Source organism: Typopeltis vanoorti, chromosome 23, assembly GCF_054136105.1.
Source record: "Typopeltis vanoorti isolate ZY-2024b chromosome 23, IOZ_Tvanoo_1.0, whole genome shotgun sequence".
Taxonomy (NCBI): Eukaryota; Metazoa; Arthropoda; class Arachnida; order Uropygi; family Thelyphonidae; genus Typopeltis; species Typopeltis vanoorti.
The window spans coordinates 23,794,416-23,808,438 of NC_143571.1; the positions used below are offsets into that span (position 1 = coordinate 23,794,416).

Genomic DNA, 14,023 nt, shown 5'->3' on the forward strand with positions numbered 1-14,023 from the left:
TGCTTTCATTGCGATAAATATATGCAATAAATTGTTGAAGATACAATTGTGACTGATATTCTTCCACTTAGAAATCAAAAGCCCATCAAGTAATTTATTTTATATCAATAATAGTTTCTTCAAGAAGTAATAATGTAATTACTTTTGTAATGAAGAAGGAATTAATGTATTTTTATTTAATAAAAATGAGTAACTAAAAATTAAAATTAAACTGTTTATTTCAAAATATCATATTTTATTATTTATTCAAAATAATTAAAACTAACTTTTCGACACCTATATTTATAACATATCTAGTTAACATTATTTATTTATTTATAATTTAGATGTTTTCCAAGAAATGGCTTTTGTTTGCAGGAAATTTATGTAATAAACTACATAATGTAATATTAATTATCTATGTTGTGTAATATGATGGCAGTAAATATACATTCTTTAAGAAAGCGTTATATCAAAACATTTGCTGAAAATTGCATATTTCCAGCAAATATGCAATTTGCTGGAAATGTTTTTAATAGTGTTAGAAGATATACTTATTGCAATAAGTATATCTTATTTTAGTAGTTTATGCTATATATTTTAAACCTGCATATGCATTTGTTTTCTTTGGATAAAATTTATTTCAGTAGTATTATGTTATGTAACGAGTTATAACGTAAATGTTATGAAAACCAATTAGTTAAACGTAAAGAAATAAATTATTTCGCAGGATATCTCTATAAGTAATATTACTTTATGTAATTAATTAAACGTAAATGATTTATATAAAATATTTCATTAGCGTGTAGATCAATTGCATAAACGTAAATTGAAATAACTTTGAAAGGGAAGAATAAAACTTAAAATTAAAACTTCTCGTCTTTAAAATTACAGTGAAAGGCAAGAAAATGAAGCAGTGTTGATCCGTGAAAATCTAGTTCCGTTTTCACATAATTAATTCAAATATATCCAAAGGTCTCGTTGTATATAAATCGATAGCATTTCTTACAGCAATAACCGATCATGATTAACAGTCCTACAAGTGACAACGATATGAAGAAAGATATTTATGAGATTCCTTGTTAAAAGTATTTTGACACTACGTAAGATGTGAAGTTCTTTCGATCGATATTAATCTATTATGAAATTCCATCTTCTGTTATTTGCAGTAAAGCACATCTCATTCCTTCCTTTTAGTTGCTGATACTGCAATCTCATCTCTCGACTGATTTATTTGCTAATACATTTGCGTTCTAAGCATTGCATGTGCCGTCCTTGAATCCGTATGCACCAGCTTAACCAGATGTGCATTTAAACGCTTCTGACGCCTATTATCGTTCTAGTTAATACATAATTAATCTCCGATTACTTGGAGGGTGAAAAGGATAATCATGCAAACGTATTTAATCCGAAACACCAGATTTGAGTCTTGAATCCTTACGGTTCCAATCTAAAATTCTAATATTGATTGTGTAGTGCTCTTTGTACACGCACCGTTCAGACCAATCAATGACTAGCGTAGAGAACGCCCTCATGCGACCACCCTCATGCGTTTGATTCGACGTTCAGGCAGCGTGACGCTGCAGCTCACGGTCGGTCTCACGGGGGGAGACTGGAAGATATTCGGCGTCACCAAAATGCTCCTGTGTGTTTCGAAGAGTTAAAAACGCTCTTTTTCAAGGGACCAAAAATGTTCTTTGCACGGACATGAGGAACGACATGAGGATGTTTCTCACTTGCCGTTGAGCGATACTTTTTCGTCTACTGTGACTGCTAGCGCAGAGTGAAGATGCCTGGGATAGTGGTGTTTAGACGGAGGTGGTCGGTTGGATCAGACGACTTTGTAGTGCCGGGAATAATCCTCCTGCTACTCCATACAGCATGGTAAGGTTGACAGTGTATTTGTACTGCACGTGAGAAGGATTCTCTCTCTCTTTACGTGTCGGTGTTCTTGTTTTGAGATTTGTTAACATGTTGGAGTTTTTATGTGTATTTAGATGTTAGTGACAAAGTGGTTGCTAGTGGTTGGATTGTCAGATGACAATCATTTTCGTATAATAGTTAATACATTTGATTATTGATATTCTATTGATTATTGTCGCCTGTTATCTGCTTATTTTGCTGTTCAAGTACCTTAATATGAATGTCTATTAAGTAGGCTTAGCTCAATGACAATTCTTCAATGGATTTTCTTGACATTCAACGAAATGTTATATATAATAAAAATTATTCAATATTTTCATTATTTAAGGTTGTAAAAAAATCCCTAAAAGCGATAAGTTGTATTTTTTTATTTTTATTATTATTATTTTTTTTTTGAGTTTTTTTTTTCGTAGTCTGATTTAGAGTATTTTCAAATACCAATGCATTTTAAGTCATACTTATGACTGCAACTAAATATTTCACGTTCCTGTGCTAACCCATTTTTCTGTTATAAGGGGAGATGGGTGGTTGATGAAGAGTTTTAAGAGGGGGGGGGATAAGGGGAAGGCGTGCTGTTATGGATGAGGCGTGTCAGTCAGTGGGTGGCTGCCTAGCAATATCTCGTAGGGTGTACAGAATGCCAGCTATCGAGGGGATCTCTTCAACCTTCCCTCTCATTCTGTATGCTTGCCTCTCCAGCGATGACATCACGCTGGGGAGATTGATAGAGAAAGAACGGACTAATCGTTGCTTCATCTACATGTTTCAAAATCATTTGATACGGAATGACTTAGGGAAGTTCTTTAATGATCAGGCAGGAGAAACGCTGTCCTGGGGAAATGGAAACCTTGTAATATCCAAAGAGGTTCCTGTTTGATCACTTTTGCAATCTTACCGCCTTAGCCGTTATCGATAACTTGCATAACATTATCATTCAATCCTGAATCTTGTATACGAGATGCATGGTATTCGAATTTAATGAAAACACCAGAATAATATGTGACTGTTCTCAATATTAGTGATTCTGTGCATTTTCTTGACTTTTCGGATTCCTTTCAATGAAATTTATACCAAAAAAAATCCTTACTAGATATAATTTCTTCTAATTCATTAGACTTTTAATGGGTGACTCCTACTGAAATTTCAAAATCACAGAAATATTTTATCTGTGACATAATTAATCCCCATGCTTCAAATACTACGTAAGCAATGCACTACACTGATTTTTGATGGCATCAAATTCATGGTGTCTTTTTTTAAATAGCAGTGAGAGTGTTTTAAGATCTTTTCATGTTGATTTCGTGATTAAAGTAACCAGCATGTTATTGCTATATTAATTCTATTCCCATCGAGAGAAATTCACAAACATCAATTTCCACAATGAAATTTGAATCCAGTTTGTTGGAGATCAGGTACATTATCCGCTCCACTAATGACGCCGGAAGCGTGACGTACAGCATATAAATATTACCAGCAATATATTAATTTAATCAAGTTGTCTCCCGATACGAAAATTTCTGAAGACCATTTAAAATAAATGATGCAGTGAACTTATTTTGATTTCCGAAATAAATAGACCATTCTATTAAATTGAAGAACATTTTACATAAAAATAAAATTAAACTAAATATTTAATTTAGAAACAGTCTGCTTTGAATGTAATGATAAGGACGCAGATACTTATATATATTCGCGTTTTTTTATTATTCATACTGCATTATACTTCTTCAAGAGTTCTTATTTTTTTATTTTAAAAATGATTTAATTATCAAGAGATTAAGGAACAATACTAATTGAAGTTATACACTGAATGTCTCTAATACTTTCAGTTCACAAATCAAAGGATCTTCTTTACGTCTTAAGAACTATGCCTTGATTTATTTCTTCTAAACACATTCGTCTGCAACCGTGAACAAAAAAAAAATTAACCAAGCCATTTCGATTTTTATACACTTCATCAAGAAATATATTATAGTAGTCTTATGTCTAGACATAGGTATGTTTGCTTCCAAGATATGAGGAAACGTGTCTAGGACAAAGAAGGGAAAATTAAGATATGAATAAGTAAACTGAATGCAGACAGCTAAATTCAATTATAAATAAATCAATAGAAATTCAGATAAATGGTATACTGCAACCGCAACTGGCATAGATAAACTTATATATTGATAGATTTCTCAAGTTTTCTAAGCAATCAATCAGAAAAATATAACGTAAGGAAATATAAGAATATGATGACTGAATAAGTAGAAATATATAAATATTTGAATACCTTATTTTTAATCGAAAACTGATGATGAAAAATAAAGGAATTGCTATATACTACATGTTACGAAAATTTTATATGATTATTATTGCAAATACTTGAAATATAAAATAACCTTCGAAAAAACTGCATATCATAATAAAAGAAATAAGAATTACTGATGCCTGCTAGAATGCATCAATTTTAACTTTAACCAAAGTCCAAAATATTTGACAACCAAACGGTTGTTATTGTTACCTTTTTTCTAGCAGATGGCGCTATTGTTGCATCCTTGTTTAGATCACTAAAGCAGATTTTAACATGTGTAAACTTAATTATATACTAAATTCAAATACAAAACTGTCGTCAATGGAAGCCAATAAATATTGATTTTTTTATGTTTATTAAAGGAATAGATATATTTAATAGAATTAGTGAGTAATTTTTAAAAATTACTTAAATCATAAATGATTTATTTATATTAACTGATAAACACTTTTTTATAGAACAAATATTATGAATATAAGTAAATTTCAAATATGTTTTGCGTATGTATATGTATTTCTCATTATTTTAATTTAATCAGCAAATATTAAAATAAATCATTCACAAAAGAGTTTTTTACTGCGAATAATCAGAAATAAATTTTATATTCTGTTAGTGGTATTCAGAACAGATGAAGTGAAATTTTTGATCTGCAACGAAATATGTTAAAGTAAATTGCTTTAATGCATTTTTATTTACAGCGATTTCTTTTCCCCAATTTTATTTTTTAAAATCATTTTCAGTTTTTATTTCGTAATGACTGCATTTATGTATTCATTTACTGTAATAACAAAAGTTTTAAAGTGGTTTATCAGTTTTAATTTTTTTTTGTCCTTATAAGGACTGGCTTAAAGGAGCGAAGCAAGACTTAATATATATTTTCTTAGAATTTAGATTTCTGTCATCGTTAAGGTTTTTAGGTGTTCAGTCAATTTTCTGTTGCTATGGCTACCGATACTTTTTATTGAATGACATGAAATTTCAAGGTCCCATTATTTCATGGTTACTATTTTTATTTTATCCTTTGCATAAACCTTTTTTTTTTCTTTCAACAAACTGGGTCTTCTTCATTATAGAGTGTTCTTTAACATGCTGTCGGCGGTTTATTTTTGATATATTTTTTAATAAACTGATTGACATGAACATAGTGCCAAAGTGTCCTGCTTAGCGCAAGTTTTGCTTTGATTAATACATTGTGCTAAACGAAGTATATATTTTTTTTAAATTCAATGAAATATGTACTTAAAGATTCGCCCTTAATTCAAGATCTTTCCAATCTCCCAAATTGCAGCATAAATATCAAACAATCTTTGTAAAATTCCCAGTTAACAATTTTAATTCATGTGATGAAAAATGCACAAATAATATATTCATAACTTGAATCAATCATTTTTATTATTTAAATCAAACTTGGAACCAAACTGAATTATGACATGATTGAGAGCTTGTCTAAGGTATTATGAAGTCAGAGAACCAAAATCCACACTTGGTTAACTGTCTGATATTTCTATGGAAAATGTATGTAAACCGAAAACAAAAAAAAAATTCGTTATAGATTGATCGTGGTTCAGTATTCTTTACTTGTCATGATATAGTTCTTTTATAATGGATAATGACTTACTCTTAAAGATTATTATTGGTTTCATAGGCGCCTTAACACTTTGCAGTTCATATAAAGAATAAAATATTGGATAAATACTACGGATTAAAACAATGTGACAAATGTACTTCAGGTGCATGTTCGGACTTATGTCATATTTGGGCACGAAACTCATGGTCGTAATTTTCAACGCAATAATGAATCCATATAGAACATTGAGCTAGAATCTGCACACCAGAAACGATCGATATGATTTGATTTACTGTTCTGATGAAGAGACAGTTTTATTGTTAGAGAACCATTTAGCTGATAAGAGTAGTGTTGGATTATTACCTTTCCGTAATTATATTGGAACATCTTCGTATTTTATTGGAGTTTATCACACCGATAAACGGTAGTTGGCGTTCACAGATCTAAAATGGTGGATTTCTTTATGATCGTAGACAACCTGTCGTGACCTGTATCATACAAAAATTTGGTGCCAACAGCGGTGAGTATTCTCTATTGTTAGAAGTGCTGGTGCCATTATAACTTTGAAGTTGCGTGCCAGTCTGCACACGACACCAACGGCGCGCGCACACACACACACACACACACACACACACACACACACACACACACACACACACACACACACACACACACACACACACACACACACAAATTGCTTCAGCACTTTCGTTACGAAGAGTGTTCTTTTGGGTACGATCGCTTAGGGATATGTTAGCGTGAAATAAAACAGCAAATGCACTGCACTTTCTTTAGTAAGTCGTCGGAAGGGTACGAATGACTTTTTACAACCACCCTGGGAAATTAGGACAATATATCAGTAGAGAAACGTTACATGTCGCCATGAAGAAAACCGGCAAAGACTTTATGAAGTTGTTTAGCCTCACGAACAACCTGTAGGTGTAGAAATTACGGGGTGGATTGCACCCTTGCATCGTCAGTTCTATTGGCATCGAAGTCGTTTAAACTTTACCACTAACAAGATATCAGTGCCAGGCGATGTTCTTTGATGGACCAACGAGTCGTTCGCTTTTTCTCTCTGGTAACATTCTCAAGCAAATTTCCCCGAAATTAGAACAACGTTTCTTGTGTTTTTTTTTATCTTCCCATTGATAGGATTGCGTCCATACATTTCCGAACTTTACCAACAAAGTCCATATATTCGAGTAGAATTCCGATCTATTGCACAAAAATACATCCACATCGAAAGTTACTTGTACCGTAGAATTTAAGGTATTTTTCCTATTGTTGAGGGCTTTCTTCAGTCAATTTTCGTCGCTATGGCAACAGGCACCTTTCAGGACTGAATGGTATGAATTTGATGCTTTGTATTTGGCAATGTCTGTGTTTTTCATGAGTCGCGTTTCTCCCGGCAGAAGTCCGGGTTCAAAGAAATGTGATCCGAATATGTTTTTGGGAATATTTTTCTAAAATACGCAGTCTGGAAAGCAATGTGAGAACGAACTTTATTCTGAACATTTTTACTTCTCGGTAACTTCAGATATTCCTCTTTTTTTTTTAAAGTAATTTATTTAAAATTCTAATTATAAGTATAGTGTAATGCAAATATATAATGCTATGAAAAAGTTGAAGTTATTTTTTTTTTTAAATTATTTAATGGGTTTAGGTCCCTTTTTTTAGTTCTCTTCACTGAATCAGTATTTAATGGCGATTTTGAATGGATGCAGTGAGCAATATGTTGTATTAATTTTTTTTTTTTTCTAATTGGCAAAAAAAACATGATTTATTAAGATTAAGTGCTTCTATGATACATCCACTAAGTCCTCGATTAGTTTGATCGCTCTGAAAAGGGGATAATTCAATCGAAAGTAATTCTCGCTCTGGAAAGCGATTTAATGTTGAGAAATGACAAAACCGTCCAAAAGAGTGCGCAATTATTCAGAAGTGATTGACGATTAGCTGAGCGTAAGATAGAAAATGGTGTCAGAATTTCCATAGGTTAGTGTGACTCAACTTCAATTGAAAACATGAAGATGAAACGTCTGTCACCATAGTTCGTCCTACGCTAACTCGTCCACAATTTTTTTAGTCCAAAACAGATTATCAAAATGCTGCCCCCCCCCATGTTCATCAAGAGGATTTTTTCCCTTTTAGTTCCCAAGGATAAAACTCTGAAAGGCCTCAGATTTAATGGCCTCGACGTCATCAAACGAAATTCTCTGAGAGCACTTCTGGGTCTTAAATGATGGAAGTTTTTTCACTTGGCTATGATATCAATTACATGTTTAGTTTTATCCAAGTGTATGCAAACAAAGTTTGCGCCTGAAGTATTTTCAGGACTGGGGAAACTCGTGGTAAAGGTGGGCCTAGCTCTCATCACTACTTGTCTTAGTATCTCCCATAACGTAAAGCACATCTGCTTGCGGACATGTATAATACTATGCATTAAGGAAAGGGCTACTACCCAGACCGGTTTCGACCTTTATTGAGGTCTCATCAGTGGGAACTAGATCCAGAGGTGGAAGTGATTCAGAAGTCATATCACCATATACCAGTTGCCAAAAGGTGTCGCACCTTATTATTAAAATTCGCTGGATTAAAGATAGTTGATGGAAGTTTTTTTACTTGGCTATGCTACTAATTATATATTGGGTTTTATCCTTTATCCAAGCAAACAAAGTTTGCACCTGAAGTATTTTTAGGACGGGGGGCAACTAAGAATAGTAAGGCAAGTGACCAGAACTTATTCCACCTTTACGACGACTTCCCCTAGTGCAACTCGAGGTAAAGGTGGATAAAAGATTAAACCAAACATATAATTGGTCTTAAATGAATTTCGATAAATGATTTTAAAAATGATAAACGAAGAGTGACAGGAGGGATTCCTTTTGAAGGGTACTAAATTTCGACACGTGTCTCAATTAGATTAATGTGCATACTTGATACTGATTGAATAGATTCTGTATATAAATGTGGGATAACAATTGCACTTATCCAGTCGACGTGGCTGACAATGGATAGCATTTCCACTCTCCAGTCAACAGGCTGTGGTGTGGGTTTTAATTCCATTTTAATACGAATGTTTGCAATGTTTCATGTGGTAGATGATTTTGATCGTTGGGTGTGATATTACCGATCTTACTTACTGGAGGCCCCTGAAGTGGCTCGAGAAAGTTGGGACTCTGGAGCAGAATCCCAACAAGATACTTTTTTTTTTCAGTATTAGTATAAGGAAGGAAGTTTTTTAAAATTTATTCCTATTTTCCACTTCAACTATTGTGTTACTCTCAGAAGCTGAATAAAAATCGGATGCAGGTTGCTCAGGTTGAATAATGATGTACACAAATACTATATGGACTTCTGTGTCATTTCCTTTGATATTTTAATAGCAAAACTACACTAACAGTGTAGTTTTACTAAAGTTTAATGTAATGTTAGTTAAATATTATTCAAGATTTGCTGGCCGAGAAAAGAAATTCCTGTCGGAAAAAACAAAGATGCAGAAGTGAGGGATTACAATTTGCTACGTCAAATGGTATCCCTTAAAGATCAACCAGGGGCGGGTAGTGCATAGGCACTGCGGAACTGCAGCACCCCAATTTTTATCGATATATAAATATATTTATTTATTTATATTTGCTTGTAATATTTAATTTTATCATCAATAATCCTATACAATTCTCTTATTTTGTATAAAAAATAATAAAAATCCATCTTGTGGTACTTAGGAGGGCAATGGCGCCCAGGGAAGGGGCCAAGGTGCCCTTCCCCCCCCCCCAAAAAAAAGAAAAAAAAACACTAGAACATTTTCCAAAAATTTTTCCTAATTAAAATTCATTTTTTTTTATTTATGTTGTGTCGTGTACTAATTTCTGTACTAATGAATTAGCGATCATTGCAGATGCTCAGTCAGAGATGGTATGCGATGCATAGTGTATTCTCAAAGCGTCTGCTGAACTTGGGCCTCTCTCAAGATTAAATCCAGAGTGCGCTACTGTAGGAGGACTGAGGACACTAGTGGCGCTGTGTTTACCACAGTGTCATATTGCTACGCGCAAGTATATGCACGTCATAGTGAGATGCGAGCTAGTAGCGTAATGCGGCACTGTCCCTCGCGCAGTTCCACTGTTGTTTATATGCAGTTTGCGCCAGTAGTAGAGTGTTCGTAGTGCTTATCGTGTTTACTCCGTCTCTTTAAATATTTGGACATTACAATTAAAGACATAACATTTGTTAGTTTTTATTTTAGAACATTATTAGGGTTATGATAATGGATTTTATTTTTAAGTAATTTTGAATTATACCAAACTGTATAATTTTATCGATTATAAACAATAGTTTTTCATGTTTACTTTTTTTCTTTGATTTTTACCACAATTTTGATATTTTATCCAAACTCGTATACACTGTATTTGCAGTGTGTATGTATATTTCGAAAGTTGCAGCGTCGCCACTGCGATCAACGAACCAAATCGGGTAGGAAATTAACTGAGAACTATAAATCTATCTAGAATTTGGGCACATGATGTCAATCCTCCATTTCAGATACCGATTACAAAATTCCGCTCAGAGTGGTGCAGAAGGCTGAACGCCCATGGCGTTTCTATTATCTAGAATATTGGCTCCAGTACGTGTTATTTCTTTCCTTCCTGTTTTATACTCATTTCTCAAGAATTCATAGCGATAATATTAACAGGTTTTTAATATTTTCGTTCATATTTTATCCTTTTATCCCTCCTCGTTTTCGCAGGAGTTTTATTTTCCCTAAACATCGTATCCGTAATTGGTTTCTTTTCATTAGCACCTTCTCACTTTCGTTCATGACAACGACCGTTGGCACAGTCTCAAAACACCCGCATACAATCCTTTTCGTTTTGTTATTTGTCCCAAAGTCTAATTTCCGATTACTTTGGCTTTCCTTTAAGGATATTCGCAATTTACTTCAAAATCAATAATATTCTTTCCTCTCCCTTAAAAAAACCCTTCATATCTGTAAAATATTCAAAATAATCCCTCATTCATGACCGTTAAAAATAATCACGTTCTGCAAACAACTTCTGTTTACTTAAGAGTTTGAAGATTTCTAGGTATCCGTCATTGATCTGGCAAAGGTTTAATAATTTATACCTGAAAATTCCGTATCAATAATTTTTAGTTAATTATCTGTTTCCATTTACGTGCATCAGCGCTGAGTAGTTTTATATTCTTCATTTGTGAGCACGAAAAGCGGTTGAAGGTGGGCTAATGAGATGCGGACAAACTTCGGTCCTGTTTGCACTTAAGTTTCCATAATAATGTCATTAAGTTCACTTTATTCATCTTTCTTTCGCTAGTGACGTGCCCTGAATTCAAAATCAGTGCGCTGTGTACTAATCCATCTCGTGTGTGTTTGGAGGGGGGGGGTGTCGAAACTTACGATAATTACTTAGCGTCCAAAATGTAACTACGAATGTAGAAATATTTTATCGCAGAACTCGGCTACTTCGGACGTTACCAAATAAACTGAAAGATTTCATTATTTATTGTTTACTTTTTGGGTTTAAGAGAGAATTTCCAGCTGATTTCTTTCTGGTCTTTTAGAAAACGTTGACAAGCATACAAATGGGTTTATTGATTGAATAATTTCTATTGAGGAAAGAGTTGTAATGGTTGGTTAGCCGGTTATCTGGTGTCCTGCACAACGTCTAAAGATATTTAAATCCCTCTTGAGACCTTCCAGATATTATCCGGTGATAGACATCCCATTTATGAGCTCATTACCGTATTCTGAAGACAGAAAGTGGGTCATCAAATTCCTCAACCATCTCGAATGGTGCTCTTAACATACCATAATGTTCCTGAAGATCTACCGTTATAATAATGTACAACGAAGTACAATGGGCTGGCTTGTATAGCCACGGTAGCTTCAGATCCTATTATGATGCATGCTCCACCAACAATGAACCGTGGTTCTCGCGTTGTTCCCAGGCAGCAATATACCCATTGGCCGTGCGTTGACGATGTAGTGTAAACAGAGAATGGCTTCTACTTAATGTGTTGTGATATCTTTTAAATAGTGTAATAGTCAAAAGGTATTTGTGAAAGATATACTTGCCATTCTATGTTAGGAAGCGTGAATAGAAATTCCCTACGAGTGACCATGAATAGAATTCAAACCAAACAATATGCTGTATGAATAGTTGCTACAAGAACAGTAAATGAATTCTTGTATAATATTACCTATAATTATTAAAGGGTCCGAATACCACTTTTTGTCATACATTTTATTCGTTTTATAGGTAGATTTTCTACAGTTCAAATTATAAACGAAATAGAAGTGATGTTAAAAGATTGAGATTCCGTATATACGTTATGCTCTAAAATATCAGTAGATAGTTGCGATGTTCTTGACACCATAGCCTTTATTTTTGACGTTATTGTTTTTCTTTTTATTATGTGAATCCTATCCTTGAAAGATTGCAAATCTATCACACTTTCCTGCTAGCGAAATCACACTGAACCACTGTGCCCTCTAGTACAGTACAGCCTAATGTTGCTATGGAAACAGGGAAGCATAACGTCACATCTGTCTCAATCAATCAAGCGCATGAAAATACAGTATATGTAGAGAATAAGCCAAACACCGCTTAAGTAGTTACTAAAATTATACTGACTCTATTTTCACCAACTTCAGACCATTAGTTAATTTTTCACTGTGATTGTAGATGTCGCTCTTTTGGGCAGAAATTTTTACTAAATATTGATAGACAGAAAAGAATATTTTGATCACTTCTCTACCAAATAGCAATTACTTGATGTGTACATATTACTCTTTCCCTTTTAAACCAGGTTCAACGATTCATTCAGGTAAAGTGCTCCTATAAGTTTTATTGAGAATAGTTTGTTCTCAGTAGATATGCACAGGGTGGTTCAAAATTCAACGTACAAACTTTGAGGGGAGGTACAGAACATGAAAATCAACCATATTCACCTAGGAAAGCATAACCGGAAACGCCAACCGAAAGTGATAGGTGGCGCTGTTCGCCAGTGCTCCAAGGGAGCAATTGGGGCTTCCTCATTCAAGCTTTGGACGTCGTACGAAGAACATGCGTCGTTTTACGAACGCTGAGATGGTAGACATGCATCTCGTTTACCATATTATGTATCCAACTACTATTGAACTGTTCAGTTACGCCTAATAAAGTTTTTTACACTACTTACTGCCTTGTGTTATTTCTGTATCTTTGTGTCCCTGTTAGTACCTTCCTGTGGAGTTTCCGGTCATGCTTTCCTATGTGAATATGGTTGATTTTGATGTTCTCTACCTCCCCTCAAAGTTTGTAAGTGGAATTTTGAACCACCCTGTGTATATCGTTTTCTTATTAATTCATACAGTATCCGAAGACAATAATAGTGAATATATATCGAGAATGCCTTTGAAATTAAGGCGCTATGGATACTGGCAAAGGCAGCTATTGAGGGAATACTTTACTGCAACTTAAATATCATTTAATATTCAGACATTGTCCGTCTTAAACATTCAGAATACTTAAAGTAATGTTCTCACGTGAATGTAAACGACTTCAGTCGTAAACTGCCTGCCATGTGTGGGTTCGAATAGCTTACATTTGCTAAGTAATCGTGCTCTATAATCATGAGGAGACAACTTTCTCTACCCGTCATGCATTTCGGTAACGAATCTTTGAAGGATAAGGGGATATCTGCCCATCATTTACGTAAAGAAAGAATGGACAGTTAAATAAAAAAAACCTATTTTGTTTTAAATGTTAAGTGAATAAATTCAATTTTCAACATATTTTTTTAATCGCTAGATGAAGTATGCAATATAGAATGGCTTTGAAAGCCAGCTATAATTTTCTCATTGGTGGTCTAGAGATTTCAAATGGTAATGCGTGTTCAAGGAATATATAATCTTAAATTTATTCAGTAAATAAGAATAAAGAATTTTGTTAAATATAATATTCTATTGAATTATTAAATTTTTTTCGAAAAACTAATTTAAGTTTAGTATTTAAATGAAATGTGTAAATACACCACTTATTTTTTTCAATATAAATTCTAATAATACAGCTTCTCAAAGACGATTGGTAACTCATACAATAATGTTTGTAATTGGTAATCACGCTTACGAAACTTTAAAAACTTTTGGCATGCAAGTGCAGTTTGATGGACTACGTGTTATGTAATTTGTTCACTACATATATAAACATCGAGGCTGGAAGTCAGATTCAATCAGTTGGCTGAGAGTAGAGATGCTGTTC

At 33.7% G+C, this 14,023-nt stretch overlaps 1 protein-coding gene across 1 annotated transcript in view; it reads left to right on the top strand.

Annotated features, from left to right (window-relative positions):
• The first annotated feature begins 1,768 nt into the window (after positions 1–1,768).
• inaE (inactivation no afterpotential E) overlaps positions 1,769–14,023 on the top strand; it is a 317,391-nt gene continuing 305,136 nt past the window's right edge. Inside the window, exon 1 of the mRNA XM_090413252.1 lies at positions 1,769–1,863. Within this exon, the coding sequence (XP_090269378.1) occupies positions 1,769–1,863 (95 nt within the window). The remainder of the gene's footprint in view (positions 1,864–14,023) is intronic.